We start from the raw sequence: 21454 nt of genomic DNA, 5'->3' as shown, positions 1-21454 counted from the left end.
AGGCTCACAATTGCAAGCTCCAGTTCCCAAGCAATTTTAAACAATATCTACTGTACAGGACAGAGGGTACACAACAGACCGCAACATGGTTATATTTCCAAAAGTCAGCATTAGGCCCTTTAGATATGGTTTTTATTTTCATTAAACAATATTTGTTTCCTCACTAATCATTAAATGGTTTTCATCACTATCGCCTGTTTTCCTTTCACATGTCAGTTGTTAGCATCAGTGTTTGTGTTCATAATAAATAAAAAAGTGACCCACCCAGTTATTTAAAAATGAACACACACGATGTCTGATTCAACAAGTGTTAGAGGTTCCACGACAGACTCACACTCTGAATACTGTTCCATTTTAATCTAGACTTTAATGGAGTAACAAACTGTACAATACTCCTTTAAATCAGAGTTAAGCTTCGTGCCTGCTTATGTTATTGTGGGCACGTAGATCTAATCAGTGGTTCAAGACATTTACTTGGGAAAATGCAAAAGGAAGAAGAAAAGACAGCGAGTTCATATTCCTGACCATAATGGAGAGGAGTTGAAAATACTGCCAATTCCTACAGATGGATGAGAAAAATAGCCTGATTAAATGTAACGTGCCAGAAACTGACCAAAATGTGGGGGAGCAACTAACAGAGCATTCCAGAACTTTAAGAATGATTCTGGGGAAGAAAATCTAAAAAAAAAAAAAGAGAGACAGACAGAGAGAGAGTGAGCTGTATGCTGTGAGGTTATTAGGAACAATTTAAAAATATATGAAGTGTGGAAGAAACAAAGAAAAGTACACCAAAGTCAGAGGTAAAATTAATAGCCAGCAGAAAAAATAATCCAATAAATAATCTGAAAAACCTTTAAGAAGTCAGATACTTGCACTGTTACACCGGAACCACCAAAGTTTTCAGAAGAATAAATTATTTAAGTCCATACAAACTAATTTTAGATTTCAGATTAACTGGCCAATGGATATGTAAGTTCAGAGAGACAGAGAGATGCACAAATGCAGGGCACATGCAGTTATTTGTTTCAATGTTTATTTTTCAAACACTTTATAACATTTCCTATGTGACAAGCACTTTCAAAGTGCTTTACTCACTTAATCCTCCAAAATTAGGTACTACTTTATCTCCATCATATAGATCAGGAAATGAAGTTAAGTAATTTGCCGACAAGTCACACACCAGTGAGTAGCAGAGCCCAGGGTCCATTCTCTTAATTAGCCACCATGCCACCAACCTCCCAGGTGACACTGCCTTTATCAAGGTAAGAAGAGGTCTATTATTTGGAGGGACCCAGATGCCTAACTTCTCCACAGCCTCCTTCTCCTTCTCCTCTACCAGCCTGTCAAATGTTGCCATTCCCCACTCCCAGGCGCTCTTTTCTTCTCATTTGAAATTCCTCTTGGGTAACCTCACTCCTTCCTCCAGTGCTGCAACTTCCACCTACACTCTGATGTCTCCGTGTCTATGTCTCTGGCTCAGAAACCTTTCCTGAGGTCCACTTCTGTATCTGCCATGGCCTGATAAATATGCGTCCTTTGGGTGGGTGTTCAACAGGCACCTCAAATAACCACAAAGATGAACTCATCTTGAACTGAACTCATCTAGTCACCCACAATTGAAACCTTGAATTCATCTAGAACCATTGATTTTCATCTCCTACATCTAATAAGTCCCAAATCCTCAATATATCTTGAATCTGTCCTCTGTCCCTGTAGTCCCTGGCTCAGTCCAGGCCCTCCCTGGGTCTTGCTCAGTCTGCATTACTGCAACAGTCACTAGATCCCCCTCCTTGCTGCCAGCCCTCCTCACCTCCACCGGATCTACCCATGGCTGGCAGAATGATCTTTCTCAAATCCACACCTGATCCTGCCAGTCCCCTGCTGAAAACTTTTTATGGTTCACCATGGCCTTGAGGATAATGACCTTCCTTTCCCATTCAAGGGAAATCCCTTCTACCCTTCAAGGCTTAGCTCAAAACTCACCTCTCCTATGAAGCCCTCCCCTCTTGAAGGCCCTCCAGCTGAGTTCTTCACTTCTACCTCTGTGTCCATATATACTTTGATAACAGCATGCTTTAACTATTTGCCTATGTCTGTCTTTTCACCAAACTATGAGTTTCTCTTGGTCCAGGTCTCTTGGCCTCACTCATGTTTGTACATCCAATACCTAGTTGCATGCCTGGCATACTCTATGCAGAGTGTTCAATAATGAGTGACAGGACTTCCTAGGTGGCGCAGTGGTTAAGAACTCACCTGCCAATGCAGGGGACACGGGTTCGAGCCCTGCTCTGGGAAGATTCCACATGCCATGGAGTGTGGATTCCACACTAAGCCTGTGCGCCACAACTGTTGAGCCTGTGCTCTAGAGCCCATGAGCCACAACTATTGAGCCCATGTGCTGCAACTATTGAAGCCCACATGCCTAGGGCCTGTGCTCTGCAACAAGAGAAGCCACTACAATGAGGAGCCTGCACACCACAATGAAGAGTAGCCCCCACTCGCAGCAACTAGAGAAAACCCGTGTGCAACAACAAAGACCCAATGCAGCCAATAAATAAATTAAATAAATAAATACATTTTAAAATAGTGAGTGAGTGAAGAATTCATTCTCAGAGACACCTTTAGTTCAAAGCAATATCAATAATCTGTCTAAGGCAGACTGAAGAAGCACAATTTTGAGTGCAATGTCCGTCTACTGTTGGCCACCCACATTCATTTCCCTCCTCCTGGAATAGCTCCCCAAATTTCCTTTGGAAATCATTCTTCCCCTCTTCTCAGCCACGTGTGACACTGCTCTACCTGCAGAACTGGGTCCTAAGGAGATGGGTTTAAGAAGAGTCATCTGCCTCAGTTTCAAGATGCCAGTAGATACTCTGAGGAAAGCGCCTCGCTCCTTCTCTGGATGGAGTAGTATGGCAAGTAAGGACTGCAAATGCTACAGCTCTACAGCTACCACGAAGCAGGAGCTTGGAGGTGCCTTAAGGGAGATGCTAATACCATGAAGGCAGAACAGAGGGAGTGAGAAAAAAGGCTTTTGGTGATACTGTTTTGCCCCTGGGTCCAGCCATGCTGGAGGTTAAGTCCTATTACTAGACTTTTCAGTGACACAAGTCAATAAATTCCCTTAATCATTTAAGCTAATTTGCATTGGGTCTCTATAACTTGTAATTGTAAGACTCCTGATACAGCAAGTTAGCGTCTGTGGGAAGAAAATCAAGCTACTCACTTGAAGAAGTGCAAAGAAAAAGGAAACAAAACAAGGAGAGGGTGAGAGCAGACCACAAGTTAAATCTGACAGACAACGGGAAAAAAGGTTAACAGGATATACCAAAACGCAAATAAGAGAACGAGACTTAAGATGCCTTCCTTTCCAGACAGCATTAATCAGGCCCTTATAGGGGTATTCTATGGTACATTTATGAAAAGAATAAAGTTTTATAAAGAGCTAGAAAAAGAAATAAAAAATAACAAATGCTTCTTTCTGAAAAGGCTTTTATGAGAAAAAGAAAAGGCTTTGGGATAATTTAATCTGGAGAAAGCAAGTCCTAGAGGCAATTTAACTTGTTGAAGGGTTATTTATAAGGAGGTGACTAAACAGCTGTTCTCCAATTTCACAGGGAGAAGAATTAGAGGAAATTGATTTACATTTCAGTATGAAGCTGAAGGCAGGCAAAAGGAAGAAGTGCTCGAGGGAGAACTGTTAATGGTGAAAAAAAGCTAAATGAGAAACTGGATTTTTATGGCTTTTAGAAGATGGAAAATCACCGGTGTTGATTCTTTTAGCTTTGGGTCAAACTAGTAAACAAATATTTGAGAAAGCCTTCTACTTATTTAGTCATATACCATGCACTGAATCCCCACTATGGGCCAGCCACGGGGCTAGGCACTGGGAAGGCAAACATTAGTAAGATGTGGTGACTGTCCTAACACTTCAGCACTAGCTATCAAAGCCACTGAGGGAAATATTTAAAAAACATCAAGTCACTCTTACCCTTTCCTTTTCCATCTCCTATGCTCAAAAGTAATTAATATAGTTTAGAACACAACACAATAGCACTTGGAAAGCTAAGCAACAATGCAATCATTAAATAATATGTGAGTACCTATCTCTCTGCTAGATGGGGTACTGCCTGATTCATGAATCACTGAATAAAGCCAATTAGATGTTCAAAAAGTAATAATAATAACACCAGACAATAACTCAAAGGCTGTCATAAACCACACACAGTTGCTGGCTGAATAAGTAATACAGGCAGCAAGTGCTTTGAATTCAGAAGAGATTAAACACTTCTACCCTTCAAAGATGGGCAGAATATGAGTAAGTGAAGGTGAGAGAGCCTTCCAGGCAAGAGAAATAGCAAGAGCCAAACAAGGAGACAAGAAAGCAGAGGACTTTGTGAACAGAGCAGCTTGGTTAAAGCTGGGGGGATGATCCAGGGAAGTGTGGGATGTAAAACTGGAAAAGTGGGTAGGGCTAGCTTTATAAAGACCTTTGAACACCAGCCAAATAACAGAATTCACTGTGTGAGGAATGAGCAGTACTGAACACTTCTGAGCACAGGAACATAATGAAAGCAGCATTTTCTGCACAGTGGCTTGGCTCTGAGTGGGGGGTGGGGGTGGGGAGGGCTCAGCGCTGTTCCATCAGCTCAGGCTCAAGATGGTGAGGGTATGAGTCCACATGGTAGCAGCGGGATGGATGAGAAAGAGAGGAAGCACAAGGCACAAATTAATTTCACAAATACATGCCGAACTCTGCACTGCGTCTATGCTGTGCCGGGGAGTGGGACACAGTCCCTGTCCTCTTGAGCCTGAGAATTCACTGGACAGGGGAGGCCAGCAAAAGGGAAACTGAGCCAGGTGCAGAAATGGCGGTCAGCATGGCAGAATGGCCGGCAGGCTCTGATTCCTAGGACTGTATTTACATGAGCTGAACAACAGCAAATTGTCAAAAAATGAACAGAAAAACCAATCCTCCCAAAATATGACCTGATGTGTATCATGGGAGATGCTGATTTTTACTGCCAGTTGAGTCATGAAAAAGTACAGAAGCAAATATGCCTGTACTGCCTGAACTGTACCAAGTAATGAATACAAAAAAAGACTTTAGAAGAGAGAGAGGGTCTTTTTTAGGATCGAAATGTTTCCAGATTTCATCCTTTGACACAACTGAGATATATTCACAGACTTCCCACTTAACCACAGATAAGTATTTAGAAGCCTTCAGAAAATTCACCACCTCTCCTTGATATCTTTTTTTTTTCTTCCTTCCCTTAATTTAATTTTGATTTAACTTCCTCTTGTCACTGCTTGCTTACAAATCACGGCCTCTATGTCTGGAGTCAATTAGAGCTATAAAGTACCCCACCACGCCTTCATCTGGGGACCCATTTATATGTATTTTCTTATTTCAAGAGGTAGAGCTAAAACTTTTGGTAACTCCAAAAGTTTCCAATCAACCATCACATTCTATTCTTTGGAAAAGTATGCTTCTCTCCACAGTTAAGAAGACGACATCAAACTATATTTTGCAAGAATATTTCCTCTCCACCTGTATAAAGATGAATTGTACTTTGGGAATTCATTTGCAAAAAGTGAGTTGAGTGTGTGTAATACATGCTTAATAGAAATAACATTAAAGTCTTTCTACCATTTAAAATTAAATGTAATTTCCTTATTACTTTAATGGAATCCTTTGGAATTGAAGTATTTAACTAGTCCCTTTCACATCAAGTATTCATTATATAATTCCCTTTTAATATTAGGTATATTAGATATGTAAACTGTCCACTGACAGAATAAAAACACACATTTTCACTGAAACAAAAACAGGAGAAAGACAAGGCAGCTTGATTCAGAATCTGATAATGGGTTACAGATTCCATTCCAGTTCAGATTTATAGTCAAAATGCCACAAAAGCCATTTACCACCTCTAACCTTTCAGGTCATATTTGGAAAAAAAGTATAAACTGCCACATCACTAAGATAAAATCTGTTTGAGCCTAAAATTCTTGACATTTCCTCATTGTAATGTTGAGGGAGAAAGAGAGAAATTTATCACCTTTAAAAGCCACCTTAAATAAAATGGCAAAGATGAATTGTCCGAAGTTCTATCCACGGGGAGGAATTCCCTTTGTCACTATCTTTCAGGGTCACCCCTGAGTGGGGCTGCAGTACAATCCTGTCTATTGCTGGCTGCTACCAGTCTACTGGCTGAAGCCATCCTAACCCACGGGATGCTTGGCATACACAGGTAAAAAATTCTAGGGCTGGTGGGCAGACACCTAATCTGAGTAATAGATTGTGGACGCAAAGCCTCTACCCATTTCCCAAACCAACCGCCTTTTCCAGCCCTCCAGTCTCCTGCAGGAGCCTCGGACTGGCTGCACCCAATCAGAAGCCAGAGAACGAGGACACCCAGCCACGCCCTCTATAAAGATCGGCCTCTGGGGGCAGGAACAGAGTGGAAAGGATAGAGAGTAGATCTGTGGGGACTGAGGGATGATATCTGGCACACCCCATTACCTACTTCTCACACTCCCTCCAGTTAAACTGAGCTTTCCTCAGATTTGAGCACCCTGTGCTCTCCGGCTCCTGCAGCCTCTGTCATGCGTTCAGTCCTGCACCTCCTCTCTCCTTTCCAAATGTGGGAAATCTGAGAGGCCCACCTAAATGTCACCTCTTCCATGAAGCTTCCCCTCAACGTTTCTGCTCTCTGAATTATCCAAGTTCCTCTTGTGAAGATTTCTATAAGTATGTCTTATGAGTTTATCACTACCTGACATTTTTTAAATGTGTTTACTTGTTTACTGTAAGTTTCCCATTAGAATATAAGCTCCATGAAAGCAGAGATTTTCGTCCGCCTTATCTTTGCTCTATCCCCAGGGTCAAATACAGTGCATAGCCTATAGCAGATGCTCAGTAAATATTTGTTGAATGAATGAATGCCTTCTTCTAGACTGTTAGTATATTAATGAGCAAAATGAAAGTCTCATTCATCTTTCCAGCCCAAAGAGCAATCTACGCACCTTCATTACTTATGGGCAGATACTCAATAAATATAAGCTGATACTAAAGTAGCTGCCATTTAAGGAGTATCTCTAATGTACCAGATACAATGCTGGCAGCTTTACATGAGATATCTCATTCAGTCCTCACAACAACCCTAAAAGGCTGTGGCAGAACTGTGCCTTCGGGATGAAGGCCCTCATTCCCCCACCTTCCAGAAGAATTGCCTGCTGATGGCTCACAGCTGAGTCTCAAGGCCCTGTCCTCAGCAGAAGGACGCTACCCCACCCAACTTGAAGGCCTTTCCCTGGAGAAAGCCCTCATCTGATGACTAACCTATGGTTTTAAAGGCCTTGGCCCCTTGTCTCACCTGAGCAATTCTGAAAAATCATCTCAGCTTGAGTTCTCCATGGGACTGACTGTTGAATGAACAAATAAATAACAAACTAGTGTCCCAACAACAGAAAAGGGGATTATACTTTTTCAGATGCATATAATGTATAAATTGGATCTCCTTCCTTCTCAATGATTTTACTAACTAAAACCATAACCCTTTTTCCCTTTTCCCAAAAACGTACCTCAACGCTGTTTCTTAGAAATATACAGTTACTAGTAATTGTTAACTAAAAAAAGAGTTTGATTTGGAGGCAGCTGTATTTTCCCAAAAGCTAGTCAGGCACTTTCAAATACCTGTGATTTACGTAGCAAAATATGCTCCTAGAGATAGCAGATGATATGACAACATGCCAAGGAGAAAATCACCAGAGATCTGACCTGTGCCATGCCAAGTGGCATCTAGCTCTGAAGTCTCGGGGCAGCATTCGGCACACACACAGCCCTGCATTCACAGAGCCTGGAGAGGAGGCAGGCGATCCCAGGAACACGGCACAAGCTCATCAGTGTTACATCATCCTGCGCAGGGCACCTCAGTTTCTTCATGAGTAAAAGAACCTAACATGCAAGGATAGTCAACCAACTTACAAACCTTCTAGCATAGTGCCAGGTAGAGTAGGTGCTCAACAAGTGGTAGCTATTATTATCGTTTATTATTTTTTAGAATGACAACCAGAAAGCTAAGACATCAATGAAACATTTGTGGATCATTTTCTGGTACAGGTTAAGAAAGTCTGAATTGAAAATCCAGCTGAGTTACAGGGAAATTACTCCCTTTACAAAAGATTTACCACAGACTTCCTTTAAATAGGGGCCCCCTCCATTGTACATTTAATATATAATTAGATACTGCCTATTCATGACATTTTTCCAATCAAAAGATATTCTTTTCCATTTCTTTCCACAGCAAATGCAAACTCATCTGCCTAGAGTTGTACTTGTTCTGTTCTGCTTCTCATTTCAAGAGTAATATGGGCTCATTAAAGAAATTCAGAAAGATAGAAGCAGAAAAATAAATCACCCATAGTCTCATCAGCCAGAAACAGCCACTGTTAACACTTTAGTGTATTCCCTTTCGGTCATGATTCCTGTGCCTAGAGGGTTTTTATTTTGTATACATAGTTTTAATTGTATCTGGTTTGGGGAGTAATTTTTTCATATGAGCAAGTCTCCTCATGTCATGACAAACTCTTCAGTATGCCACATTTACCATGTAGTTGGGAATAATGCTTTAGTGTCTCTATGTAAAGTACTTGTGATAGCTGCTATCATCAAAATCAACACCACTGTTAAGACTATTGCTGCTAATTTTTAAACTCGGAAAGACCTCCCACTTCTAGAAGATAGGTCAATATTCATATCCATGTTCATTTCTTCAGTTTTGCTTTTACAATTTTATATCTTTAGTCCATCTAGACATTTAATGTGTGTACAGCGAAAGGACCTAAAAAAAAAAAACCCTTTTTTTTCCAAGTGCTAACGAATTATCCCCATAATCACTGAAAAAACCTTCTGTTTCTTACTGATTTACAATACCTCCCTAAACAAGATAAAAGTTACACACACACACACACACACCCCTGGCCTAATAAGTTTCACGACTGATCCATATATGCATATGTTATTTTTTGGCTTTAAATGTTTTAATATTTGGTAAGGCTATTACACCCATCCGAACACACACACCCTTCCACTTTTCTTCAAAAATTAATTGGCTATTTTCACACATCTTTTCTAGATGAATTTCAGAACTACTTTCTGCTGGAATTTGGATTAAAGCTGCACTAAATCTACAAATTAATTTAGGAATAAATGATCTCTTTACAACACTTCTTCCCTTTTACATGCACAATATGTTTCTTTTTATTCAAGTTTTCTGTATCTCTCTATAAAACTGTGATGTTTTCTTCAAATGGGGCATTTACATTTCTTATTAAGGTTATTTCTAGGAATGCTTTTTGTTACTACTGTAAGTGATTTCATTATATTTTAAATGGTCATTAATTAGATTTGGATGGCCACTGACTTTCGTACATTTTGTACAAAAGCTCAGGAGGCCTTCTATAACCTGTAGGCCATGAAGCACTTCCCCGAGTTTGTTTCACATCACTGACGAAGAAGCACCCCCTGGCCTCGGCAGCCAGTTTCCTTACTGTCCCTGAAATACACCCTGCTCGTGCTCACCACCTACCCCATTTTACTTGCTCTTCAAGGCTCTGCTCCCACATAAAAGTTTTCCTGACTAGCCTGCTCCTAATTATCACCTACCCCTTTTCTATTCTCCTCCAGCACTGAAATAAGTTCTAACACATTTAACACTTTCCCCAAAATTAGGGATAATTTTCTTTTTATCAAATTAGGGCATCCAATTTTTTTTTTCTTGAGAAAAGATTAAACAGAAAACAAAGTGAATTTATATACATTTTGCCTTTTATCTTAAAAGATTATAAATTTGAAACAAATTTGGTTAAAATGTACTGTTTAAAATAGTGATACACTGAAAGTAGCCTAAATATCTTTCCATAGAGGTTCAGGTGAATAAGTTATGTAATTTTTTTTTTCAAGTAAGAGATTTTTATTCTGTAACATTATTTTTAATGGTTATGTAGCCAAATAACTTGGTGACAAGAACAACATGGACTGACAGAGAAAAATGTTCACAATATGTTAAGTAAAAAAGGCAAGACCAGACCAAAAAAAAAACAAAAAAACCAGAGGGTCTAGGAAACAGCATTGCAGAAAAATTCTGCTTATGTTTAATAGGAAAAATGTCTGAAAAACATATATGAAAATTAAAACAGTGGCTATTTCTGGCCAGTAGTACTATATGTGAACTTCACTTTTTTTTTATTATGTTTAATGAGCACTTACTATTTTTATAATCAAATTTCAAAATTAGTCAACTTCAAGAACATGCCCCACTGAGAATAGCCCATTATAAAAGTACATAAGCACTACACTAAATCAAATACATTTGTGGAAACATACCAAATGACAACTTTGAAAAACAAAACCATTTTTTATCTAGATGAAAAATTCTGAGTACATAGAAATTCGGGGCGGGGGAGTATCATAAGGTGCTGGGCAGTTACTATTGCCAAAAGCATTTAAAAATATATTCTGGGACTTTCGGAAAGAAGAGTACTGAATCATGGAAACATCCTGTTGAAAAGATCCTTAACAATTATCCAGTCAAAACTCCTTATTAAACAAACAAGAAAAATGGGGAGAAAAAAGCAAACAAAAAAACAAAAATAGAGGTTAGGTGAGTTCGCCAAGATCATATAGTTAATTATTGGCAAAGTCCAAAAGTATTTATAATTCAAAACTTACGCTTTTTAATTCCTTTATCAATTTCTCCCAGTCTAAATATGCTGCAGTCTGTCATTTCTACTTAGACTATAAAAGACAAATCTTGATTTTACTGGGATTTTCTTATCATCTGTCCAAAAAGCAAACAGGAATGTGTACAATACTGTAAAATGAAAAGACTCACTTTTCTTGGTTAAATATAGCTTATGAACTCCATAAGAAAGTTTTGACAAATAGGCACTATGTCAGACTGTGACAAGAGAGGGCAAATTCTAGTATTTATAGACTTTGAGAACGTTAAAGTAAGGAAGAAAAAACTACTACTGAGTTTAAAATTACAACTGTGCTACAAGCTTTTCATACTTGAGTAATATGAGTTCGTTCAACATATCACACTTTCACTTCTCTGGTTTATTCACTTTCTTTTAGAGGGTTCAGAAGGGGCCTCTTTTAAAGTCAATTTTAAACTAAATATGTTTTAAACACAATAGTTTTCATAACACAAGCCATAATTACTGATACTTTGCCCACCAGAGGGAGCCCATAAAGATTTCCACATAACCTCAAACATCAAGTTTGTATGAATTCTAGAATCCTATTATTCATAATATGATCAATATTGTAAAATCACTTGATAATATATTTCTATCCCCCCAAATAGAGAAAAATTAATTGAGATCTGGTATGTAAAGCCCTCAACAGAGTTCCTGACCTATCACAGCAGCTCAAAAATAATTGACTTCCCAAAATTTGGATCCTGCTGAGTATTAGTTATAGCACTCAAAGTAAATGAACAATCAGCACTCAAAGTAAATGAACAATCTGGTATTCTGACTTGTACACAAGTTGCTGTGAGCTCAGTAGATATCTGCCCTAATAGATGGTTCTATGCTTGGTATGTTGACAAATCTGATTCTCAAGCCTGCAAGATAGAATCAGACCCTGGACAGGAAGAGTTCATTAAAAATGTCACCCTGAGAGGACCTGTTTTGACAGCCCTGTCTTAGTATGTAATACACTGAACTGTTGGCTACCTGCCAACTAGAAACTGAGAAAAGAGAGAACTCTTTGACCCATTCCAGAATTTTCTTGGAATGAAGGAGAAAGTCAATTGACTATCCCTGAGAATCATGCTTCTACAATGTATGATATAATCATTACCACTAAGATGAATTTCTTTGAAGAATAAAGAAAGCACAAATGAGAACAAAAGTCTGTATAAGAACCTGGCGTCTAAATGGGCCCTACTAAGTATCCCCATCTGCAGTCTGGTGCAGCTGACATGCCATGTAGCTCTCACTACATGGCTCAGCCCAGCATTTGCTGGATTTGTCGGGTGGTTGGCTGGATACATGTACTAGGTGTCTATTTTAAAGACTCAACCATCTCCAAGATCTAAATATGACAAACTTAGAGGACCCCACTGGGTTCCAGATATGCTCTCCAATCCAGATTTACCAAGAAGCACTGCTATAGTTACCAACCACTTGTTGTCTTAATAAAACTCCAATGTCCGTTGGGCTCCGTGGTTCTATTCTCCACCGTTTAGAACTGAGAAAGCGAAGGCATGAGTAACTGGCATCCTACTTTAACTTTGAAAAAAAAAAAATGTTATTGTGATATCTATCACCACGAAACTTTCCAACTAGAAAGCTGGGAACTATTCTACTTCTCCCTCTTTCTAACCCCACCAATTGCTACATTTTTTAAAATCCACCTCCTAAGTATCAACTTCATCCATCCACTCCTCTGTCACTAGCTCATCAGCTTTCACCTGGATCACTGTAACAGCCTCCCAATTATCTCCTCTATGTCAGTCGTGTTACACTCCAAGCTCATCTGCAATATTGCTGATTATTTTAAAAGACAAATGTGAACTTTTCATGCCTCTGCTCACATAGCTTAGAGCATAAAGTCCAAACTCCTCAGCACTGCTGACAATGCTCTCGCTCAAGGTCTGGCCAACTTTTCCCCTAAAGGGCCAAATAGGAAATATTTCAGACTTTGCTGGCCTTTACCAGCTACAATTCTATCGCTATAGCACAAAAAGAATCCATAGCCTATATGTAAACAAATGACCGTGGTTGCATTCCATTGAAACTTCATTTACAAAAATTGGCAGTGGCTGGATTTAGCTTATGGACAAAGTTGGTTGACCCCTGTCCTAACCTAAACCAGCACAGCCTCATCTCCTTCCTCTCTGCCCCTCACCCAGGCCTCCTCCAGAAAAGGGCTCCAGTCACCCGTCTTGCCTCTGCTCCCCTCAATCACCCTGCTGTTGTACACCGGCGCCTTTGCTCACACTCCTCCCTCTGCCAGGAATGTGATTTAAGTCCCTTCCTTTGTCTGGTAGAATGGTTCCCGTCCTTCAAGGTCCAGTTTATTTTCCACTGATTCTCCCTCAAGGCGCTTTAGTTATCCTTTATCCGTATTTTCAAAGAGCCAGGACATATGTCTCGTAGTTTTTTTGTGTCCTCACAATGACTGACACCTGTCAGGAGTCCAATGATTACAGGAGATGCAATAAATCAATTAGCATTGAGTAAATATAATTTCAAAAGCTACAGTCTTCATAAGTCCTGGAAAAATTCGGGAATGCAATCCACACAAAGGGCTCACTATTTATATCATGAAAAGTCTCTAGCACTGAGTTCAACTTACAGTACACACTTGGTTATTATGATCCATAAAATCACAGCATCATGAAGTTAAAAGAGGCCTTGGAGAACATTAACGCAGTGAGAGACTGTGTCTCTCTAAGCCCTACGGCTGGTTCCAAAGGGGCTCCTTCAGGAGAAGGGGGAATGGCGGTAGAGGGGCAGGCTGGCTAATGAACCACTCTCTTCCGAGCCCCTCATCTCAGCCTTAGCAAAAGCTGCTCCTTATTTCATTTTCAGAAAGGACTCTCCATTAATTTTTTAAAAATCTGTATGATTCAAAAGACCCACGTTCTGCTCAAATCCCGCATCCTAAACTTACACTGTTTCCTGCTCTACTCCTGTCCCGTGTGGCCCTATCTCCAGCTTCTCACTGACCCTGGGCACCTGTTGCCTGATACTGCTTCTTTGAACCATGCTCCCTCAAAGGAAACCCAGTTTAAGTAGAATTATACTCAATCCTTGGATAAAGTCTATTTCCAGCTACTCTGCATAACAATCCAGGTGGTCCCAGCTTAACCTCTGGCTCCAAACACTGGCACACAAGGTCAACACTACATCTCAGAAGAAAATCAAGGAGGACCTGGGGAATCAATGCTGAGTGTCACGGCTGTCACTTCTACCTGAGTCGTCGTATTATTTGTGTATCTGCTTCTCCACTTGATAATAAACTCTTTGAGTTAGGAACTAAATCTTAATAATAAAAGCTACTATTTATTCAATGTTTAGTCCAGGTACTGGATTAAGTGTACAAATACACTGCATAATATTAAGGAATCATGTTAGGATCACACATTTCTAGAATTGGAAGGAGCCCTGGACAGAGATACCCAGCTCCAAAATTAAAAGCAAAGTGACAGTAGATAACATGCATTCTTTAATTCAAGAAGCACTTACTGGGCTTCCTAGGTGGCCAATGCAGGGGACACGGGTTTGATCCCTGCTCCAGGAAGAGCCCACATGCCGCAGAGCAACTAAGCCCATGCGCCACAACTACTGAGCCTGCGCTTTAGAGCCCATGAGCCACAACTATTGGGCCCATGTGCTGCAACTACTGAAGCCCACGTGCCCAGAGCCCGTGCTCTGCAACAAGAGAAGCCACAGCAATGAGGAGCCTGCGCACCACAACAAAGAGCAGCCCCCATTCACCGCAACTAAAAGAAAGCCCACACACAGCAAAAAAGACCCAACACAGCCAATAAAATAATTTAAAAAAAAAAAAAAGCACTTACTGAGTGAGAACCTATCCTGCACTGTTCTAGAACCTAAAGAGTTTTTGTTAATGAAGTATATATTCTAGTGGATAAACAACAAGTCAATGGATACACGGTATGTTAGATAATGACAGGAATAAAGTGGAGTAAAGAACAGAAAAAGGATGCTGCTTTACACAGGGCAGTGGAAGAAGGGCTCACTGAAGCAACATGAGCAGAGGCCTAGAGATCAAACCACATGGAACCTGGGAGAAAAGTATTCTAGGTCGAGGGAACAACAAGCGCAAAGGTCCTGAGGTAGGAAGGTGCCTGATGCGTGTGAGGAAAGCAAGGAGGCTAGGGCAGCTGGAGCAGAGTAAGAGGTGGGTGAGAGGAGGGGAGCTCAAGGGAGGTAGCAGGGACCAGACCATCTGGCGTTAGGCTGCTATAAAAAGTCTGAATTTAAGCTAGGAACTGAAGATAATCAACTCATAAAAAATTTTTTTTTTAAATGACACAGCTTTCACAAAGTGATGTATAATAAAGAAATATTCATCTGCATGCTTAACCTGAAAATAGAATTCCCAACAACTCAGAGTTGCTGTTTATCTTACATGTAAACAAAACATCTTTGTTTTACAAGAAATCGTTACACTTATAGTCTAAGCTGTCAGTTTTACCAATGTGGACACTGAGGTGCAGAAAGATTAAGGGGTCTGCCCGCTTCACTGCTGAACTTGGTCTAGAACACGGGTTCCCTGATGTCCTGTTCACTGGCTCCTGCTGCCCCTGCACACTCAGTTTGGCTGCTCAAAGGGGTCTTGGTTTACTGTGTGCTGCTTGCCCTGGCCTCTGAAACCTTTATAAATTAGTAAGAAAATGAAAGAGCTGCCCCTATGAGGCACCTCTGGACACATTTCCGCACCAAAGTCCATCACACAAACTCCCACAATTCTAGTTTTTTATTCCCCCCAGAGCTGAAGACCACCAGGCAGGCAAAGTGCAGGCAGGTCAGGCACTGTGCTGGGGACTAGAAGGAACAGTTTTGTCGGTTTTGCCTGCACAGCATCCCTTACTCCCTAGTTTCAGACACAGCACTCCCTTTTCCAGGGTTCTGGTGGGGCAGCGATCACAGCATCCAACCCACCTATTGGAGTGGGCATACAACCTCACCATTTGAAGAACCTTATCCCTCTGAGGCCATAACAAGGGCTCAGGACCCAAGCAGAACCAACCAGAGTCCTTTCCTGGGGTTTTATGGATAAGAGCCAGGAAAAGAAGCCTCTTCCTGTGTTTCTCAGTTATGCTAGCCAAGATATTCCTATTTTGCTCAGGTTAGTTTACATTAGGTTACTCTTACTAGCAACCAAAAGAATTCACACTCATGCAAGCACTTGCACACCTTTTCTCATTTCATCTGCATAACCACCTTATAAGGTTATTACTCTATTTTAGACGTGAGGAAACTGAGGTTAAATAACTTGCCCAAGTTCATGCAGTAAGTAAGAGGTATTCAAATTCAGGTCTTTCTGCTCCAAATCTTATTCTATATCCAGTAATTAATTCAGTATTAACTCACGAAGAAGAAACTCAGCTTAAGGATTTTTGGTTTAAAATTATAGTAGAAATGTATGTATGGGGGCGGGGTGGGAAATAAACAACATTAAACTGGGGTCAAGGGACCTGGCTTCTTCCTCTGGCTCTGTCCTTTGACCACATCTATTATGTCTCTGGGCAGGACATTTCACTTATCTGAGTGTTAGTTTTCCCACCCGTAAAATGAAAAGCCTGAACAACATGAACTTAAGATCCTTTTAAGTACTGAAAGAAAATAAAGCCTGTATGCTTTAGGCATACAGACTCTACTTTCACTATGTTAGGAAGAACGTCAGCAAATTTCAACTTGAACCGTCAGGTCCAACAATTGGTAATGGTTGCCTGAGGCACAAAGTTGCAAAGGATTCTGAGCGAAACAGATCTCCTGGGAAATGAACACTGGCTTCCATGGTTCCAGGGATGGAGAAGAGGAATAGCTGCACGCTTGCCACACATCTACCAACGCTGGTAGTTTCACCTTGACACAGGGGCCTCACCACCTTCACTGTCCATGCTATTAGTGCCTGCACAGGATTTTCAGATCCCTTCATCAATTCACTTAGTTCCCCTTTGTAAGCAAAAAATGAAAGTACAAGAAAGCTAAGTGGTGTAGGGATTAAAGCTTTGTGCCACTGATGAAAATACATCTAAATGCCCTACACGGGGTTAGGGTAGGAGGGTGAAGGGGAACAATAATAATTATGACTCTTTACGATATAAACAAAGTCTCATAAGATCCTCATAATTAGCTTACCAGTTAAGCAGGGTATTAGCATGCCCATTTTATTGAAAGGGGAAATGAGACTCGGGTAACAGGATTTACCCAAGTCACCCACATCTAAGTAGCAGAACCCAGACTGGAACCCAAGTCACCCAAATCCAAGACCCAGTGTCTACTCCCAAGGTCCCCATTAATCCCACAGTCCAAATGAGTTAACTAATCAAGCTCCTATCGCAAAGTGGCACAGTTGTCACTGTTTGGAGTGGTTCAGCTACGAAAAGTTCCTCTTCCCAAAACCTGAAATGCCATTACTAATTTGTTTGTAATTTAACAGGTAGACACACATTGAGTACAAATAAGTTGAACATAAAATTACCTATCTCTACACCTTTGTGCATACTCTTCTCTTAGCCTGAGATGCCCTTCTCCACCCTGTCTGCACTGGGACCAACTACTCTTCTTTCAAGATTTGTTTCAGGTATCACTGCCTCTGTAAAGCCTTTCTTGGCCCTGAGGGATAACTGAACACACTCTCCTTTGCGTCCTACACAAGATCTTCAAGGCTTTGTGGCACTTCTTTTGGTAACATGTTTGCCTCCTCCACCATTGCTTTTAAATCGCGTTATGCTAACACAATGCTGGTCAGAAGGCAGGCGCTTATTGATGGACTGAATATATTCATCTGGACCAATTTCCATGCCAAGGCTTGAATATCCTCTGCAAACTGCCACTCACTAATTCATGCATACATATATTCATTAAAAAATATCTGAGTGTCTACAAAGTACCAGGCACTACACTGTATATCAAACAGAAGTACCATGAAGTTTAACCATCAGGGTCCCTCCCCTGCACCTCCCAAAGCTCTGAACCTTTTTCTGTGATTTTGTATTTTTATTTCCTAAAGAAGACAAACAGAACTGTATAAGCTTCAAGCTCCACAAAAACTAGATCCACCCGTTGGTGCCAAGGATACAAAAGGGAACATGACAAACTTAATCTCTCCCCTTACAGAGTTTCCTGTGCCCTGGGGAAGACAGACAACCATCTGCTCATTCATTCATTCATTCAACAAACATTTACTAAGCAGTGCTATGAGTCAGGCCTTAAATATCCTGAAACGAAGCCAACACTGCTCCTGCCTTTAAGGAGTAGGTCTCTGCTCTTCCGAACGAAAGCCTGCCGTGTTCGGGGAACAGAAAGTAGTTTAGGTGACTGTAATAGAAAGTGTTTGTGAAAGATTATCCTAAACCAGTCTCAAGACAGACTGGGCCCTGACATGAGCCCTAACCTATTGCAGGAGGCAAGGAGATGGGAGTGATCAGCTGAATGCCGATTTTCTTTGATCTCAATGCCGGGCGGAGAAGGGGAGGGGGCTGAGACAAGTGAACAGAAGAGGTAAATACGCTGTGGCTGTGGTCAGTGCTGCGATAAAAAAGCAAAGGCTGTGGGGGAAGCGTCGCCGGCGCTCAGGTCTGCAGTGACGGCGAACTCATTACCTCACAAAGCAGCCCATGAACTCTGCAGAGAGTTCCGAGTTCCCCAACATGCGTCCCCATTCCTCGACCTAAGGCTGTTCCTCTCCCAAGACAGTCGTCGGCTCTCTGGGACCAACTCTCCTGCCTCCCTCGACACCACCTTCTCCAGGAGCTTCCTGCACCCACTGCTTACGCGACAGAGTCCAGTGTGGGGTCTGGGGTCCCTGCCGCGGGTCTGCCCCCCTCTCCAGCCCGCCGTTTCCATAGCAACCGGCTCACCACTTCGCGCGCCCGGCTGGAGAAGTCGCCCTTGGGCCGGGGGCTCCGGCGGAACAGCTCGTCGCGGCCGCCCTCAACCCCGCCGCCCACCGCCACTCCCAGCGCTTTGTTGCGCGTCTTCACGGTCTTGACGCTGGCCCGGAACAGCAGTGTGATGTCCACCGCCATGGCGACCCGCACCCACGGCCCCCCACCAGGCCGGCCCACGTCAGCAGCCGGCGACCGCGGCGCGAGCTGGGCCGCTGGAGGACCGTTCCGTTGCCCACACGCCTTCCCCCGCCAACGGCGACGCGTGAAGAAAGGTTCCGGCCCGCTAAAGGCTACAGCGGTGAGAGGAGAAAGGTTCCGGCCTCCGCCCGCGCGCGTGGCCGATGCCCTCGGCGCCCTGCACCCCGCGAAGCTCACACCCGCGTCGGTTCCTCCTCCCGGCAATCCTCGGCGGGCTTGGCGGCGTGGGGAGGTCCCGGAGTCCCGAGCCCCCGCGAGCCCGCTTGGGGCGTGTAGGCCCTGGGAGCGAGGGAATGGGGAAGCCGGAAGGCTGGCTGCCTTCTCGTGGCTCCCGCACGGCCCGAGCCCTGCCGCGCGGCTGCGAACGGAAAGGAGGCGACCCAGCCTGGCTCAGACCTCAGGGACCCACCTTGTGCGGGATCGAAGCACGTGGACGGGGACCACCTGGGAGCAATAAGTGCTAGGGCAGAGCAGGTGTGCACGGCACAGAGCTAGAGGCCAGAGACCTCTCTTTTCCAGCCTTCACCCGCCTGATCTGTGAAATGAAGCCAGCACCTTCCTCAGTGGTATTGTGACAGTTAAGCGAGAGAACACGTGCAAGGTGTTCAGGCGTTGCTTGGCTGCTAGAGACCAATGAAAGTTAGTTACTGTTGTTAATAATAACATTAACATTGTTATGAATTATGGTGGGGAAAGCTCTCTAGAGAAGGCATGAGACTATAGAGAAGGCAGATTTGAAGGATGGCCAGGAATTTATCAGATGGAGACAAGGACGGAGGAGTTTCACTGGTTTCTGTTCATCCTCATGTATGGTTTTTTAATATACATATAGATTTTTTTTTTTCTTTTTCACTTTTGGCTGCATTGGGTCTTTGTTTTTGCCCACGGGCTTTCTCTAGTTGTGGCAAGCAGGGGCTACTCTTCCTTGTGGTGTGTGGGAGTGTTGGTGAGGTGGCTTCTCTTGTGGAGCGCCGGCTCCAGGCCAGCGGGCGTCAGTAGCTCCGCTACGTGGGCTCAATAGCTGTGGCTCGTGGGCTCTAGAGCGCAGGCTCAGAAATTGTGGCCCACGGGCTTAGTTGCTCTGCCGCATGTGGGATCTTCCCCCACCAGGGATCGAACCTGTGTCCCCTGCATTGGCAGGTGGATTCTTAACCATTGGGCCACCAGGAATGTCCCTCATGTATGGTTTTTAAATATACCATCTTAAGTCATAGTTATTTAAGTCGACTGCAAGTTCGCCGATGAGTTCTTTCTACATTTTGGTTCAAGGTTCTGATCTAATTCAAGATCTCTTTGATTTCATCGTTTGTTTTTTTTTTTTTTAAAGAGGATACACAACTAGAATATGTATTAAAATGTGGTTGTCAAAGAGTGGTAAGCAAAATAAAAAGTTGTTTTCATACCAAGATGTTATTTATCTTTTCACTCTTATTCTCTCATAAGTTGTGCAGAGTTGGGTTTCTCAGAGGCTGGGTGACTTGTTGCAAAACACTGAATTGTAAAACAACTGTCTTCTATTAAGTCAATCTAATGAGATTTGCAAAAATATAAAACAATGCCATTCTCACTAAGTTGTTTTGGAAATGTATTTTTTTTTTCACAAAATAGATACCATTTATGTTAATATGTAATGGATTTATCTTTATTTTTGACTGAATATTAAAAAAATTTGTTTTAATTTCTAACAGTAAATATCCATAGCTAAAACCCATATAAACGAAAGTGAAGGGCTCTCAATAATTATTAAGAGTATAAAGGAGTTCTGAGACCAAAAGTGTGAGACGTGCTGTGTTTAGTATGTTTATCAGAAATAGATGTCAAGAAAGTACGTAAGTACCTGAAAGGAAGAGGGAAAATAGTATTTAAAACCCACACTGTAGCCACTTCAGCCTTCCTATGTAAGGAAAATAAATTTTCATACAGCTTTCTTCCACCAACAGAGTAAGGGAGAGAAAATGAGACAGAAATTACAAAACCTGTGCCAATGATTCTGCCTTGCATAAGTGGCCCTTTGTTTTATCGAGACATTAATGAGTCTTTGGCTTATGCGAAGTTAAGTCTGGGGCAGAGTAGGAGAGTTAAATCACCCTGCTTAATAAAATGAATGGGATTGAATTAAGGGTAAGAGGGAGGAACCAGAACCCAGGAAAGGAGCCAGGACAGGAGAGAGTAGCTCACTGGGTAGGGTTTTTGAGTGGGAGGGGGCTGAGCTACACTAAGACTTCAGTAAGTAGTGTGTTTGGTGCAGTTGGGTTTTTTGGGTAAAAAGTTTGGGAGAGAAAGGCCTAAGTTTTCTGTCTGCATCTGCAAAGAGCAAGGAAGATTATGGAGATGAGACCCATGTGCGCTCTAAACATCAGGCTCTAAAACCACAAGTGACCGCAAGCACATAAAACTCCTAGAAAAGTTACAAAGATCTTGAGGAGGCCCTTGGATGTCCCACAGACCATGGGATATGAGATGTTGCATTTTTATTATTTTATTTTAGTCTTCTAACCTCAAAGAGCAAGGTCATTTCAGTTGACCATGAATTAACAGAAATCCCAAGAAAACTGAGGGGATGTAGATAAAAAGGAGGAACAGAAGCA

The 21454-nt window shown here is 42.1% G+C and overlaps 1 protein-coding gene across 2 annotated transcripts in view; it reads right to left on the bottom strand.

Annotated features, from left to right (window-relative positions):
* The window catches only part of STX18 (syntaxin 18), a 120617-nt gene extending 101243 nt beyond the window's left edge, over positions 1–19374 (bottom strand). Inside the window, exon 1 of one of the 2 annotated variants that reach the window (XM_057704430.1) lies at positions 19276–19374. Coding sequence is in view for 1 of the 2 variants with exons in the window: in XM_057704429.1 (XP_057560412.1) it covers positions 18639–18806 (168 nt within the window). In the remaining variant the exon portion in view is untranslated. Of the gene's footprint in view, positions 1–18638; positions 18895–19275 lie in introns of those variants that run through there. The other variant, XM_057704429.1, reaches the window with a different exon arrangement.
* Positions 19375–21454: the final 2080 nt, after the last annotated feature.

This window comes from Hippopotamus amphibius, chromosome 13, assembly GCF_030028045.1.
Source record: "Hippopotamus amphibius kiboko isolate mHipAmp2 chromosome 13, mHipAmp2.hap2, whole genome shotgun sequence".
In the NCBI taxonomy this organism is placed as follows: Eukaryota; Metazoa; Chordata; class Mammalia; order Artiodactyla; family Hippopotamidae; genus Hippopotamus; species Hippopotamus amphibius.
This window is presented reverse-complemented; position numbering and strand designations above follow the sequence as displayed.